The sequence below is a fragment of the Vigna umbellata genome, chromosome 2 (genome assembly GCF_029865625.1).
Source record: "Vigna umbellata cultivar VRB3 chromosome 2, Vumbellata_1.0, whole genome shotgun sequence".
NCBI classification, from domain to species: Eukaryota; Viridiplantae; Streptophyta; class Magnoliopsida; order Fabales; family Fabaceae; genus Vigna; species Vigna umbellata.
The window spans coordinates 29,838,607-29,852,836 of record NC_142166.1 but is presented as its reverse complement, the minus strand read 5'-3'; the positions used below and the strand labels follow the sequence as shown (position 1 = coordinate 29,852,836).

The window sequence follows — 14,230 nt, the reverse complement described above, 5'->3', positions numbered from 1 at the left end:
AAAACAGAAAATAAACATGTATGCATGAATTGTGATCAATGGCAAGAAGCAAAAGATAAACACTTTCAATGAAATTTATGTATGGATATGTTGTTGGGGTTCAATTTCATCTTATCCACTCTCATATGTTTTAGGAATTCAACGATCAAATCACCATTGTTAATGCCACTCTCTAATGTACCTTTCCAGAAGGCTTCTCCCTAATCACGAGTTCATACAATTCCTAGCATTCCTAATGATTAGTTCATAAGTTCAGGAGCTTAACGACAACCAATATAAAATTGGGAGAAATTCCCCGGATCTAGATTTCCCCGTACGTTCCCGTATCAACAAAACCAATAATCATGCATCGAATGAGTTAAACCATGCAAGCATTAAACAAAGAGGAAAAACCCTAACTAATGATGAAAGAAAGCATAGGTCTTAAATATAAGATGTAAAAACAGATTCCATATATGAGAGTTTCACAAGACTACATTGATTCCCCAACAAACATAAAGAGGTTAGTTCACCATATTCATGGTGAACCTAGATGAATTACAATGAAAGAATGAAAGAATAAACCCTAAAAAGGTGAAGCGGAAGCCTCAGCATCCAAGATCCTCCTTCAAAGGGGTAGTAGAGAGAGTGTTTGCCTCGTTCCAGCCAGAGATCCCTAACCCTAGGAAACCCTAAAGCTTATGTATCATTCGTAAATTACAAAAAGTCAAGTCCAAGCCCATTAAAGTGCCGCTCAGCGGTAAACTACCGCTCAGCGGTAAACTACCGCTCAGCGGTAATTGCGTGACTTGTTTTCTCCCCTCAGCGGCCATTTTGCCCCTCAGCGGATCTCCCGTGACTTCCAGAGTACCGCTCAGCGGTAAACTACCGCTCAGCGGTAAACTACCGCTCAGCGGTAAACTACCGCTCAGCGGTGAGTGCTTGACTTGTTTTCTCCCCTCAGCGGCCAATTTGCCCCTCAGCGGACCTCCCGCAAACTCCTGAGTGCCGCTCAGCGGTAAACTGCCGCTGAGCGGTGACTTTGGCTTCTCCTTTTGCACTTTTTGTTGTCTTTTCTGATTTCATCTCTCTCCTTCTTCACTTCTTTTACCAAATTAACCTTAAAACCTGCACAAAAACACTGAAATCAAGCATAAACCTGTCCAACTCTCTTATTTCTAAAAATATACAGAAAAACATGATTTCAAGCTAGTTTCTAAGTGTCAAGGTTGCTTTTAGTGTCAATTTTAATCATGAAAATAACAGTTTTTCAACTGTTATCACAACCCCAAACTTAAAACTTTGCTTGTCCTCAAGCAAATAAGATGTAACTCTATCTTTAACCAATTCATATGATGATTCACTTCATTCAAAAATCTTCTTTTCAAGATAAGCAAAAACTTCACTCAAACTTATGACCAAGAGTTCGATCAAGATGTGCACATGCTTTAGTATTCACAAAGTCATTTAAATTCCAACAAATGCTATTTTCATGAATGATCAATCAATTAAACATGGATGTTCATGTGTTCATGTGATATTTCCTCACTCAGTCAAGTGTTTCACTCACACTCAAGTGTATAAGAGATGATCAATCATTCACTCTACTATCACAATGTTACATGAATTAACTTTGCCTTTCATTTTACCACAATCAAAAACATTCACAAGCATGCATCATCACAAGGACTTTTCTATGGCTTATAATGTTGCTGGGCTAACAAGAAAATTGGTTTTTCTGGATCACAAAATCCTTGAGTTAATAGAATCATAACAACACAATCATCTTATTCATTCCCAACTTTCTTTTGCCTTTGCATTGAGCTTTGCTTCTTTTTCTTTTCTTTTTCTTTGCATATTCTTACTTTTTAGCTCTTAGCTCAATGCTTTTCATGTTTTCCCAACAACCCCAAACTTGAACATTTAACAATACCACACAAGATCTTCTACTTAACTCAAGGTAAAGATTTTCAACTAAGGGTTTTCAGTGTATATTCAAGGCTAAGGGTTCAAAGGATAGAACACACAGTGTTCTCTTTTAGTGGGCTAATTTTATGAATTTGGCCAATAAAAAGGTTTTCAACAGATGGCCTTGATCACATGATGCAAAACAAGCAGTTGATTCAATCATAGAAAACCTGGGCAAAATCATTCATGCTTCCAAAGTAATAGCATTCAACAATAACAACTCTGGAGCTCAAAACCTCACACATAAGTTCATTCACATTTGACATACACATCCTGCTTAATTTCACAATCACAATCATGATATCATGCATTTGTTCACAAAACTTGTGAATCACCTGTATAAGCATTTTAATGTGCACATCATCTCAACATCAGTTAATCATAAGCATCATTCAGAATTACTTATCACAACATCACAGTTAATAGCAAACCATCACAGTTAATAGCAAACCATCACAAGAAACCAGGTTCCAAATAAAGTACATCAAACCCTAATCTAAAAACAGAAACAAATAAGTTCAGAAAACTTAAACCACAAAGCATAAGCACATGATAGCATTCATCAGTAAATGCTATCTCAGCTCCTCATCAATCTGAGCTGTCCTCTGTATCTTCCTCTTCCTCCTCATCTGCATCATCTTCAAATGCATCATCCTCATCAGCTTCATCTTCTTCCATATCTCTAGCTGAAGCTTCAGCTGCTCCAGCTCCTCCTCCATGCACTGGTTCCTCTGGCCAAGCTACCACATTATGGAATTCATCCATAGTCCACCTGTGGGCTGGAGGTGTATCATACATCCCCACAATCATCTCAGCAGTGGCCACCTGCCCTCTGTGAATGGACTGCAACTGAGCCCCTATAAGAGACATATACATGTCCCTCATCTGGAATGGCTCTGCTTCATGTGTCTCAGCAGATGTCTGGCTCTGTGTTGGCCCTCTCTCTCTACGAGCACGGCGTGGTGGAACTGGCTGAGCTTCATCATCACCTCCACAGTACTGTCTATAGTAGGCCTCATCAATAGCTTTTCTTGGCCTCTCAAAAGGTGGAGCCGAAGTGTCCACCCCAGCTATCTTGCAAAGGTGCGTGATCAAAGAAGGATGTCCTAGTGGTGCTTTGTTGTTTGAAGTATTGGCGCACACACTAATCTCATCAGCTATCACCTGCCCAATATTAACATTCAAATTTCTGATAGCACAGTAGATGAAGAATGCCCTGCTGAGAGTAATATCTGACACATGTGAACATGGCTGAATGTTGGCATGAGAAAACGCCATTCAATACTTTGCAAGAGGAGTCAAATCTGTCCTCCTAATGTTAACCACTGAGCCAGATCGATTCCTTTGAAAGTGTCCTCCAGGTATACACAGTACTCTCTCCACATCCTCATAATCAGCACCTTCCTCCATGCAAAGAGCAAACTGGCACTGCTCACCAGCCCATACAGTGTCTAGAAAGTTATTAATTGAATCAGGATCATACCTGATAGCATGGCCTCTAACATAGCCCAAATAATTCTCAGCTGGATAATCACCAATCTTCTTTGCATTGGTGTAAAATTCCTTAACCACAGCTATGTTGGCAGGTGCAGGATAAGTGGCTAGCTTTCCCCAGTCATTCCCTAAAACTTGCTCTCCAAATTGAGGAGCAAAGTTAGGTATCATTCCAACCTTTCTCTCCATCAGAAGTCTCCTGTCCTGAACCACTTTAAAGTGCTTCTCATGTTTCCTAGAGAGGAACCTACTAGAGTGGGGTTGCTCTGGTTCCTTTTCCTTTCTCTTGTTTGCCATGGTTTTCAATCTTTTTCCGGATGAGGATGCCATTCCTACATTCAAAACACAAAACCAAACCACAGAACATGATGTTAATCATTAGTAAAACACAGAACACAACTCCTTTCGAAGCTAAACCACCGCTGAGGGCCAGAATTTCCCCTCAGCGCCACCAGTACCACATTCCATATCACACAAAACCAGAAAAATCAAATATGGCAGAGTGCCGCTCAGCGGCAGTTTACCCCTCAGCGGTAACTCTGCAGATTTTTGAAAAACCTGTTTTAAAGCTTTCCTAACTCCACCCAAATGCAATTTTCAGTTTTCCAGTTCATAATCATGCAGTTTAATCGGTTCAAACATCAAATATATCATCAAATCATGCAAAGAAATCAAAACCCCTAAATCTTCATGCTTTGACAATCATATTCAAAATCAAAAACCCTAGAATGAACAAAATGCATTTTACTTACTTGGGTGGAGATACTAGATGCAATGAGAATGCTTCCAAGCTAGAATACTCTCTTCCAACCCCAAACTTTGATGGCACACTAGTGAAAAAGTGAGTGGAAGAGAAATTTTCTTAAGAGAGAAGAGTGAAAAGATGTGGAAAACCTTGGAGAAGGTATGTGGGAGTGTTTGTGCAAAGAAAAGTCTGAAAGTGTGAAAGAATGCGCAGCTTAGGGTTTAAAAATACCCTAATGGGCTCGGGTCCCGCTAAGGGGAACTAAAACCCTATTCTGCGAGAGTACCGCTCAGCGGTAAAGTACCGCTCAGCGGCACTTTCGTGATGTGTTCTTCTCCTTCTTTTCTTAACCTACGTGCCTCCTAGACATGCCCCTCACTGGCTCCCTGCAATTCAATGTTCAAAATGCTTATGCAAACCCTAACTAAAACAAACAAACAGAAATATTCAATCAACTGGGTTACCTCCCAGGTAGCGCTTGTTTAACGTCACGAGCCTGACCCAAAATCCACCAACACCCATCAGTAGGTGTTACAGCCATTGTATCCTTCAGTAGATACTTAACCACCTAGCATCCTTCAGTAGATGCTATATCCAACAAAATAAATACAGAAATAATGTTCAAAAATTACAAATTACAAAACCAAATTAAAAGTTTTTAAATTCACTGGGTTGCCTCCCAGCAAGCGCTCTTTTAATGTCATTAGCTTGACCCAATAAAGTTCAAGTTCCATCTTCTTTGTAATTGATGTTGTTATTCCACCAATTCCTCAGCTGTTTCTTTTGAACTGTTTTGGTTCTTCTGGAACATGGAGACTCTATCTCTATCATCTCCTTCTCTTTAAAGCCCTTCACAACCCACAACTTGTTCTTGATTCTAACAGGTGTGCCAAGTTGGAGTCTTCTTTTCTTCCAGTCTCTAGGAATTTCTTCTCCTCTTCCAATCTCTTCTACCTTGGGTACCTGAAACAACAAACAATGGTTACCTGAAACCTCAAGATTTTCATCTTTAAGGCTAGTCATGGGTGCATCTCGAAATGCAGCTTTATAACTAGCTTCTTCCTCCTTTGCTTGCATCTCATCTTTGAAAACATCTACCACCACTCTCTCCTCTCTATCCTGAAGCACCACTATACCTTCATTTACATCTATGATAGCCCTGGCCGTTTTCATAAACGGTCTTCCAAGTATGATAGGTATTTTCTCAGTCTCCATCTTCATCACCACAAAGTCTGCCAAGAACTGAAGTTTGCCAACACAAACTATAATGTCCTCTACAATCCCACATGGTTCCTTTGAAGATCCATCGGCCATTACTATTTTAATCTTTGCATGTTTCATTTTAACATTGCCGATTTGCTCCAGTAAAGAATAAGGTATCAAGTTAACACTTGAACCTAAATCAAGGAGAGCTTTCTTTACCTTTTTCTTCCCTATAGTACAAGGGATAGAAAAACTACCTGGATCTGGCGCTTTAGGAGGGAATGACTCTTTCTTAACAGTTATACACTCTTTTGCCACATCATCTCTACGTCTCTTCTTTGTAGAAATTTCTTCATCAGATTTTGTGTAAACTGCAATTTTCTGTAAAATCTGTTCCCAAGGTGCTTTATTATCCACCATTCTGAATAATTCTGTGAAATCCATTTGTTTCTCTTGATTTATTGGAAAAGGAAAATTGTTTCTGCTCTCTATTTCTCTTCTTTCTTCTGTTTCTCCTTCTTCGAACTCAATTATCTCTTCATTCACACTCTTTACCACTTTACATTCTTCTCTAGGGTTAACCTCAGTATTAGCCCCAAAATTTCTATTTGGCCTTTCTTCCAATTGCTTGGTAATCTGACCCATTTGAATCTCCAAATTCTTTATAGCAGCTTCAGTGCTCTTTTGAGAAGATTCGGTTTTCTGTATGAATTGCTGAAGAGTTTCTTCCAACCTTGTTGATTTTTCATTAAGCATAGATAACTGTTGCCAAAAGGTTGGTTGCTGCTGCTTATTATATTGATTTGCTTGCCCAGTTTGTCCTTGACCAATGCTTGGATATGGTTTCCACCCTTGATTGTAATTCCCTTGACGGTATGGAAATTGATTAGCCATGAAATTAACATCCTCCAAGGCCTCCACTGGAAAAGCACATTGACCATTGATATGATCACCTCCACATAATTCGCACAACTGAGTTTGCACCTGTGCAGCAGTTTTCAACTCTTTAGGTAATTGTGCAAGAGTTTTAGTCAGAGTCTCCAGCTGTTGAGTTAGAATTTTATTTTGAGCTAGCAAGGCATCATGTGTCTGTAATTGGAGAACCCCTTTTTGTTGCATAGGAACTCCTCTTTCGCTGTTGAGCTCATTATCACTAGTAGCCATGTTGTCAATAATTTCTATAGCTTCCTCTGGAGTTTTCCATTTAATATTGCCTCTTGCTGAGGCATCAAGCATCATCTTGGTTTGTGAACCAAGCCCTCCAAGGAAAGTTAAGACTACTTCCTGTTCTTCAAAGCCATGCGTGGGTGTTTTTCTTAGCAGACTTTTGTATCTATCCCATGCATGCCCCAGTGATTCTTCCATGCCCTGCTTAAATGAAGATATCTCTTGCTTGCCTTTTGTCACCTTTGATTGTGGAAAGTACTTGTTCAAAAACTTTGTTACCACTGCTTCCCACTCTGTGAAACTTCCTTCTGGAAAAGAGTTCAACCAAAGCTTAGCATTGCCTCCCAATGAGAAAGGAAACAAACTAAGTTTGATTGCTTCGTCTGGCACCCCGTTGATTTTCACTGTGTTGCAAATTTCATTAAATGTAGTCAGGTGCTCATATGGGCTTTCATGAGATAACCCATTGAATTGATTACTCTTCACCAGTTGGATCAATGCTGGTTTGACCTCCATATTGGCTGCATTGACCCTAGGTCTCGCTATGCTGTTAAAATGTTGAGGTCCAGCTACATTGGTGTAATCAGCAAGAGTTCTTCTGATATGATTATTCTCCATATTTTCTGTGCTATTGTCAGAACCTTGTGGTGATGGTTGCAACAGAGTTTCCGGAGGAGGGAAAAGTTCTCTAGATGTTCTGATTCTTCTCCTCCGTCTACTGTCTTCTAATCCTTCAAGCAACGGTTCTGTTGTTTTGTTGCTCCTAGTTCGAATTGCCTCCTACATACACAACAAGAACACAAAACCCTAGAAGATTTGGTTAGCACAAAAAGATATAAAAGAAAATATAAGATTCAGAAAATAAAGACAGAAAATAGAAAAAAATAAAATAAAATAAAAAATTCGAAATTTAAAAATAAAATAAAAAAATAAAAAAAAATAAGTCAAAGATAATTAATAATCACACAAATTAACCAGTTAAACCACGAGTCCCCGGCAACGGCGCCAAAAACTTGATGGACAAATTTATGAACACCAAATTATGATGTCACAAACTTGTTTTCAATCGGCAAGTATGACCGAATCGTTCAAGTAATAAAACTTGGTAAGACCAAGTATCGTTCTTCCCAAAGGACTCACGGCCTAGTTTAGTTATGTGATTTCTTAATTAACTAAGACTTACAAACAAATTAATTGGGGTTTGAAATGCAAAACAGAAAATAAACATGTATGCATGAATTGTGATCAATGGCAAGAAGCAAAAGATAAACACTTTCAATGAAATTTATGTATGGATATGTTGTTGGGGTTCAATTTCATCTTATCCACTCTCATATATTTTAGGAATTCAACGATCAAATCACCATTGTTAATGCCACTCTCTAATGTACCTTTCCAGAAGGCTTCTCCCTAATCACGAGTTCATACAATTCCTAGCATTCCTAATGATTAGTTCATAAGTTCAGGAGCTTAACGACAACCAATATAAAATTGGGAGAAATTCCCCGGATCTAGATTTCCCCGTACGTTCCCGTATCAACAAAACCAATAATCATGCATCGAATGAGTTAAACCATGCAAGCATTAAACAAAGAGGAAAAACCCTAACTAATGATGAAAGAAAGCATAGGTCTTAAATATAAGATGTAAAAACAGATTCCATATATGAGAGTTTCACAAGACTACATTGATTCCCCAACAAACATAAAGAGGTTAGTTCACCATATTCATGGTGAACCTAGATGAATTACAATGAAAGAATGAAAGAATAAACCCTAAAAAGGTGAAGCGGAAGCCTCAGCATCCAAGATCCTCCTTCAAAGGGGTGGTAGAGAGAGTGTTTGCCTCGTTCCAGCCAGAGATCCCTAACCCTAGGAAACCCTAAAGCTTATGTATCATTCGTAAATTACAAAAAGTCAAGTCCAAGCCCATTAAAGTGCCGCTCAGCGGTAAACTACCGCTCAGCGGTAATTGCGTGACTTGTTTTCTCCCCTCAGCGGCCATTTTGCCCCTCAGCGGATCTCCCGTGACTTCCAGAGTACCGCTCAGCGGTAAACTACCGCTCAGCGGTGAGTGCTTGACTTGTTTTCTCCCCTCAGCGGCCAATTTGCCCCTCAGCGGACCTCCCGCAAACTCCTGAGTGCCGCTCAGCGGTAAACTGCCGCTGAGCGGTGACTTCGGCTTCTCCTTTTGCACTTTTTGTTGTCTTTTCTGATTTCATCTCTCTCCTTCTTCACTTCTTTTACCAAATTCACCTTAAAACCTGCACAAAAACACTGAAATCAAGCATAAACCTGTCCAACTCTCTTATTTCTAAAAATATACAGAAAAACATGATTTCAAGCTAGTTTCTAAGTGTCAAGGTTGCTTTTAGTGTCAATTTTAATCATGAAAATAACAGTTTTTCAACTCTTATCACCTGTGCAGCAGATTTCAACTCTTTGGGTAATTGAGCAAGAGTTTTGATCAGAGTCTCCAGCTGTTGAGTTAGAATTTTGTTTTGAGCTAGCAGGGCATCATGTGTCTGTAATTGGAGGAGTCCTTTTTGCATAGGAGCTCCTTTCTCACTGTGTAGCTCATTATCACTAGTAGCCATGTTTTCTATAATCTCTGTTGCTTCCTCTGGAGTTTTCCATTTAATATTGCCTCCTGCTGAGGCGTCCAGCATCATCTTGGTTTGTGAACCAAGCCCTCCAAGGAAAGTTAAGACTACTTCCTGATCTTTAAAGCCATGCGTGGGTGTTTTTCTTAGCAAGCTTTTATACCTGTCCCATGCATGCCCTAGTGATTCTTCCATGCCCTGTTTAAATGAAGAAATCTCTTGCTTGCCTTTTGTCACCTTAGATTGTGGGAAGTACTTGTTTAAAAATTTTGTGACCACTGCTTCCCACTCTGTGAAACTTTCTTCTGGGAAAGAATTCAACCAAAGCTTAGCATTGCCTCCCAATGAGAAAGGAAACAAGCTAAGTTTGATAGCTTCGTCTGGCACCCCATTAATCTTGACTGTGTTGCAAATCTCATTGAAGGTAGTGAGGTGCTCATATGGGCTTTCATGAGATAACCCATTAAATTGGTTGCTTTTCACCAGTTGAATCAGTGTTGGTTTGACCTCCATATTAGCTGCATTGACTCTAGGTCTAGCTATACTGTTAAAGTGCTGAGGTCCAGCTATATTGGTGTAGTCAGCAAGAGTTCTTCTAACATTATTGTTCTCCATATTTCCTGTGCTATGAACAGAACCTTGTGGTGATGATTGTAAGAGAGTTTCTGGAGAAGGGAAACGTTCTCTAGATGTTCGGATTCTTCTCCTCCGTCTACTCTCGTCTAGACCTTCAAGAAGAGGTTCTGTTGTTTTCTTGCTCCTTGTTCTAATTGCTTCCTGCATACACAAGAAAACAAAATCCTAGAAAATATTTGTTAGCACAAAAAGATATAGGAGAAAATATATATTCAGAAGATAAAATAAAATAAAATAAAATAAAATCTAATTTAATCAAATAAAATAAAATCAAATCTAATCTAATCAAATAAGATAAAATAAAATAAAATAAAATCAAATCTAATCTAATCAAATAAAATCAAATCAAATCTAATCTAATCAAATAAGATAAAATAAAATAAAATCAAATCAAATCAAATCTAATATAATCAAATCAAATCAAATCAAATCTAATCAAATCAAATAAGATAAAATAAAATAAAAATAGAAAAATAAAAATAGAAATTCAAAATTAAAGTCAAAGATAATCAATAATCACACAAATTAACCAGTTAAACCACGAGTCCCCGGCAACGGCGCCAAAAACTTGATGGACAAATTTATGATCACCAAAATATGACGTCACAAACTTGTTTTACAATCGGCAAGTATGACCGAATCGTTCAAGTAATAAACTTGGTAAGACCAAGTATCGTTCTCCCAAAGGACTCACGGCCTAGTTTAGTTGTGTGGTTTGTTGATTAGCTAAGACTTAAGATCAAAATAATTGGAGTTTAATATGCAAAACAGAAAATAAACATGTATGCATGAGGTTTTGATCAATGGCAAAAGCAAAAGACAAGCACTTTCAATGAAATATATATATATATATGAATATGTTGTTGGGGGTCAATTTCATCTTATCCACTCTCATATATTTTAGGAATTCCACATTCAGATCACCATTGTTAATGCCACTCTCTAAATTACCTTGTCAAGAAGGCCTATCCCTAATTACGAGTTCATACGATTCCTAGCATTCCTAATAATTAGTTCTTGTAGCACAGGAGCTTAACGACAACCAATATAATATTGGGAGAGATTCCCCAGATCTAGACTTCCCCGTACGTTCCCGTATCGACAAAATCAATAATCATGCATTGAATGAGTTAAACAAAGCAAGCATTAAGCAAAGAGGAAAAACCCTAACTAATGATGAAAGAAAGCATAAATCTTAGATTAAGATGCAAGCACAAATTCCATATATGAGAGCTTCAAAAGATTACATTGATTCCCCAACAAACATACAAGGTTTAGTTCACCATATTCATGGTGAACCTAGATGAACAATAATGAAAGAATGAAGGATAAAACCCTAGAAAGGTGGAGAGGTAGCCTGAGCATCCAAGATCCTCCTTCAAAGGGGTGAAAGAGAGAGTGTTTGCTTCGTCTTTGCCAAAGATACCAACCCTAAGACATCTAGGTCTTTAAATAGGACATAAAAATAATAGAAAACGGTTCCAGGCCCAAACAGATCATAAAATCGCATAAAACTGGCCCAAAACTCGTCTGGTTGACTTTTTTCGTATTCTGGTTGACTGGTTGACTTTTCTGGTTGACTGGTTGACTTTTCTGGTTTTTGGTTGACTTTTCTGATTCCATCTCTCTCCTTCTTCACTTCTTTCACTAAATTCACCTTAAAACCTGCACAAAAACACTGAAATCAAGCATAAACCTGTCCAGCTCTCTTATTTCTGAAAATATGGATAAAAGCATGATTTCAAGCTAGTTTCTAAGTGTAAAGGTTGCTTTTCTTGTCAATTTTAAGCATGAAAATAACAGTTTTTCAACTGTTATCAGTAGGTCATGTGTGGGAACGGTAGGAGGTCCTAGTCCTTAGGGGTACTTTGGATAGGGCTAACCTCGAGTGGCAGCTGTTGAGTGTATCCCAGTTACTACATCACCCGGGTGCAAGGACGCCTGTAGCTACACAGATTCATACAGTCCGGACGGTCTGTCTAGTAATATATTTCGTATGATGTTGTATGTTGAAATATATGCTTGTGTGGATTGAAATGTTTATTTTTATATGTTGATGTATGAATTAAATTGCATAAGCTTACCCTTTCGTTTTCCTTGTGTTGTCTGTTGTCTTTGTACGTTCGTCCTGTCGCTGCAATGATCATCCGTGTGGATGTGAGCAGAAAACGAGGCCACTTTAGAGGATATTATTGAAGAAGAAAACCTGGTTGAAGTGGAAGTTAAAGCAGAGCCTTAGAACGTTCGTTCATATTAGAGAATTAGATGTTAGCTTTTAAATTTTGACGTTCGGTTATTTGATTTTGTAAAACCGTTAGTTCCAAACTTCCGGTATTTCTGCATTACTGTATGGAATTCTGTAATTAAAGCTTTTTGGCTTATGAATTCAAATCGTTAGTGTAAGACTGCATTGTTTAACTGTTAATTGTAATTAAATTCTATTATATGGTGATTACTGTATTTTGGGATGTTACATTAGTGGTATCAGAGTAGTTTTGTTCTCTTAAGGACACTGTAGGTTATGAGTGCACTGTGTTTTTGTTGTGTGCTTAATGTGTGTTTAATGAGTTATTTTTCAACTCTTTGAACATGACTAACGCTCGTTTTTCTTTGTTTTCTAGAGAACAAATGGCACCTAGACTCCCTCCTCCACCACAGCCCAATGAATCTGATGCGCCCAACAACACTAGGTTGTTGGAATCAGTGATAGATAGACTACAACAACAAAACGCTACCCTGATGGAACAGAATGCTGCTGCCTTCCAGAGTTTGGAGGCCGCTCGCGCCAACTCCAAGGCAACCCAGAGGCAGTTGATGGAAATTATCGCTGCCACCAGAGGTACACCAGGAGCGTCATCTTCCAACGCTAACCATCCAACCGAGTGGAGCTTGGAGAGTTTTCTGCAACACCATCCGGCCAAGTTCAGTGGAAAGTGCCTCCCTGATGAGGCAGATCAGTGGCTGAGGGACATGGAAAGAATTTACAACGCCAAGAGATGTCCGGATGAAAACAGGTTGGCGTTCACTGAGTACCTACTAACCGGGGAAGCGAGCCACTGGTGGGCGAGCATGAGAGCCATTTTGGCAGACGCCCAAAATCCCATCACATGGGAAGTATTCCGGAGCAAGTTTTATGAAGAGTACTTCCCAGACAGCATTCGTTTTGCCAAGGAAGTGGAGTTTCTACAACTGGTTCAAGGTGGGATGTCAATTTCTGAATACACCAACAAGTTCAAACATCTTGTCCGATTCAATACGATGGCCACCAGTGAAGAGTGGCAGTGCAGGAAATTTGAGAATGGACTAAGAAGCGATCTGAAGGTTTTGATTTCCAGCTTATGCATCCGGTCGTTTCCTGCTATGGTTGAGAGGGCCAAGATATTAGAGAAGAATATGGCAGAAGTAGAACGGCAGAAGAAGCAACAACAGGTGGTCAGAGGACCGATCGTGTCCAGGGGCAGTGTTAGTCAGAGGAGAACCCCTTACGTTTGTCCCAATCAACCACCAAACACAAGTGGATCTCAAGCGCTGGTCACTGCCGGACAGTCTGGGCAGCACGAAAACGTCACTTGTTTCCAGTGTGGAGGACCACACTACCGTTCGTCATGTCCTCAACTGGTGGGAGGAAAAGACTGCAATCGTTGTGGGAGGAATGGGCACTTAGAGAATGAATGCAACATGGGTGGACGTGCAATGATGAGGCCACCAAATACTGGAAGGAATCAACCGAGAGGTGGTCGAGCACAAGCAGTTGGACGGGTATATGCTATAACTGGCGCGGAGGCAGCAAGCTCAGGTACACTTATTGATGAGTCGTTATTTCTTGAATTATATTTAGTTTATTGCACTTAAATAAACCAGGGAATTGTGTTTAATTGTTTGTTATTTCCCCGTTTTCCGAATTCTGCTTAATTTGGTCGGAAATTTGTAATTGTGCTAATTTGGGTTTTCTGAGCTGATTAAGTGCATTTTTGAAGTGCAGGAAAATTTCGGAAATACATTTTGGGACATTTAGAAGGTTGTCACTTAATTCAAGACTCTTCATAAAAGAAGTGTGCACAAGAAAGAGACACTATGGTGATTTTACTCTTTGGGCTTATGAGAAATGGGTGCTTATTGGAAAAAAAGGGTTGGAATTAAAGAGGCATCTTGGCCTTTCTTTGAGCACAAGAAAAAGCGTCCAACAACACCCTTATTTCATTTAAAATGCAAATAGGCCCATGGGGGTGCAAACGGATGAGTTGGAACGTTGGGCTGAAAACGCACACGGAAGTTGGTCCAGCATTGGAGAAGGGGGTGCAGCTGCCAACTAAGTTGAAGGGTTTTTGGGCTTAGCGTGGAGATGAAGGGGAGGAGAATGCGCTGTCCAACAGCTGCCACGCACATGGGTGCTTTGGAGAAAAGCTCAGTCCAGCAGGCCTTGCAATTCGTAGCAC

The 14,230-nt window shown here is 39.5% G+C and overlaps 1 protein-coding gene across 1 annotated transcript; it reads left to right on the top strand.

Moving 5' to 3' along the window:
- The first annotated feature begins 12,422 nt into the window (after positions 1–12,422).
- LOC148203783 (uncharacterized) lies at positions 12,423–13,646 on the top strand. Its single transcript, XM_088107753.1, has one exon. The coding sequence runs from the start codon at positions 12,423–12,425 to the stop codon at positions 13,644–13,646; it is 1,224 nt and encodes a 407-aa protein (XP_087963879.1).
- The last annotated feature ends 584 nt before the right edge of the window (positions 13,647–14,230 follow it).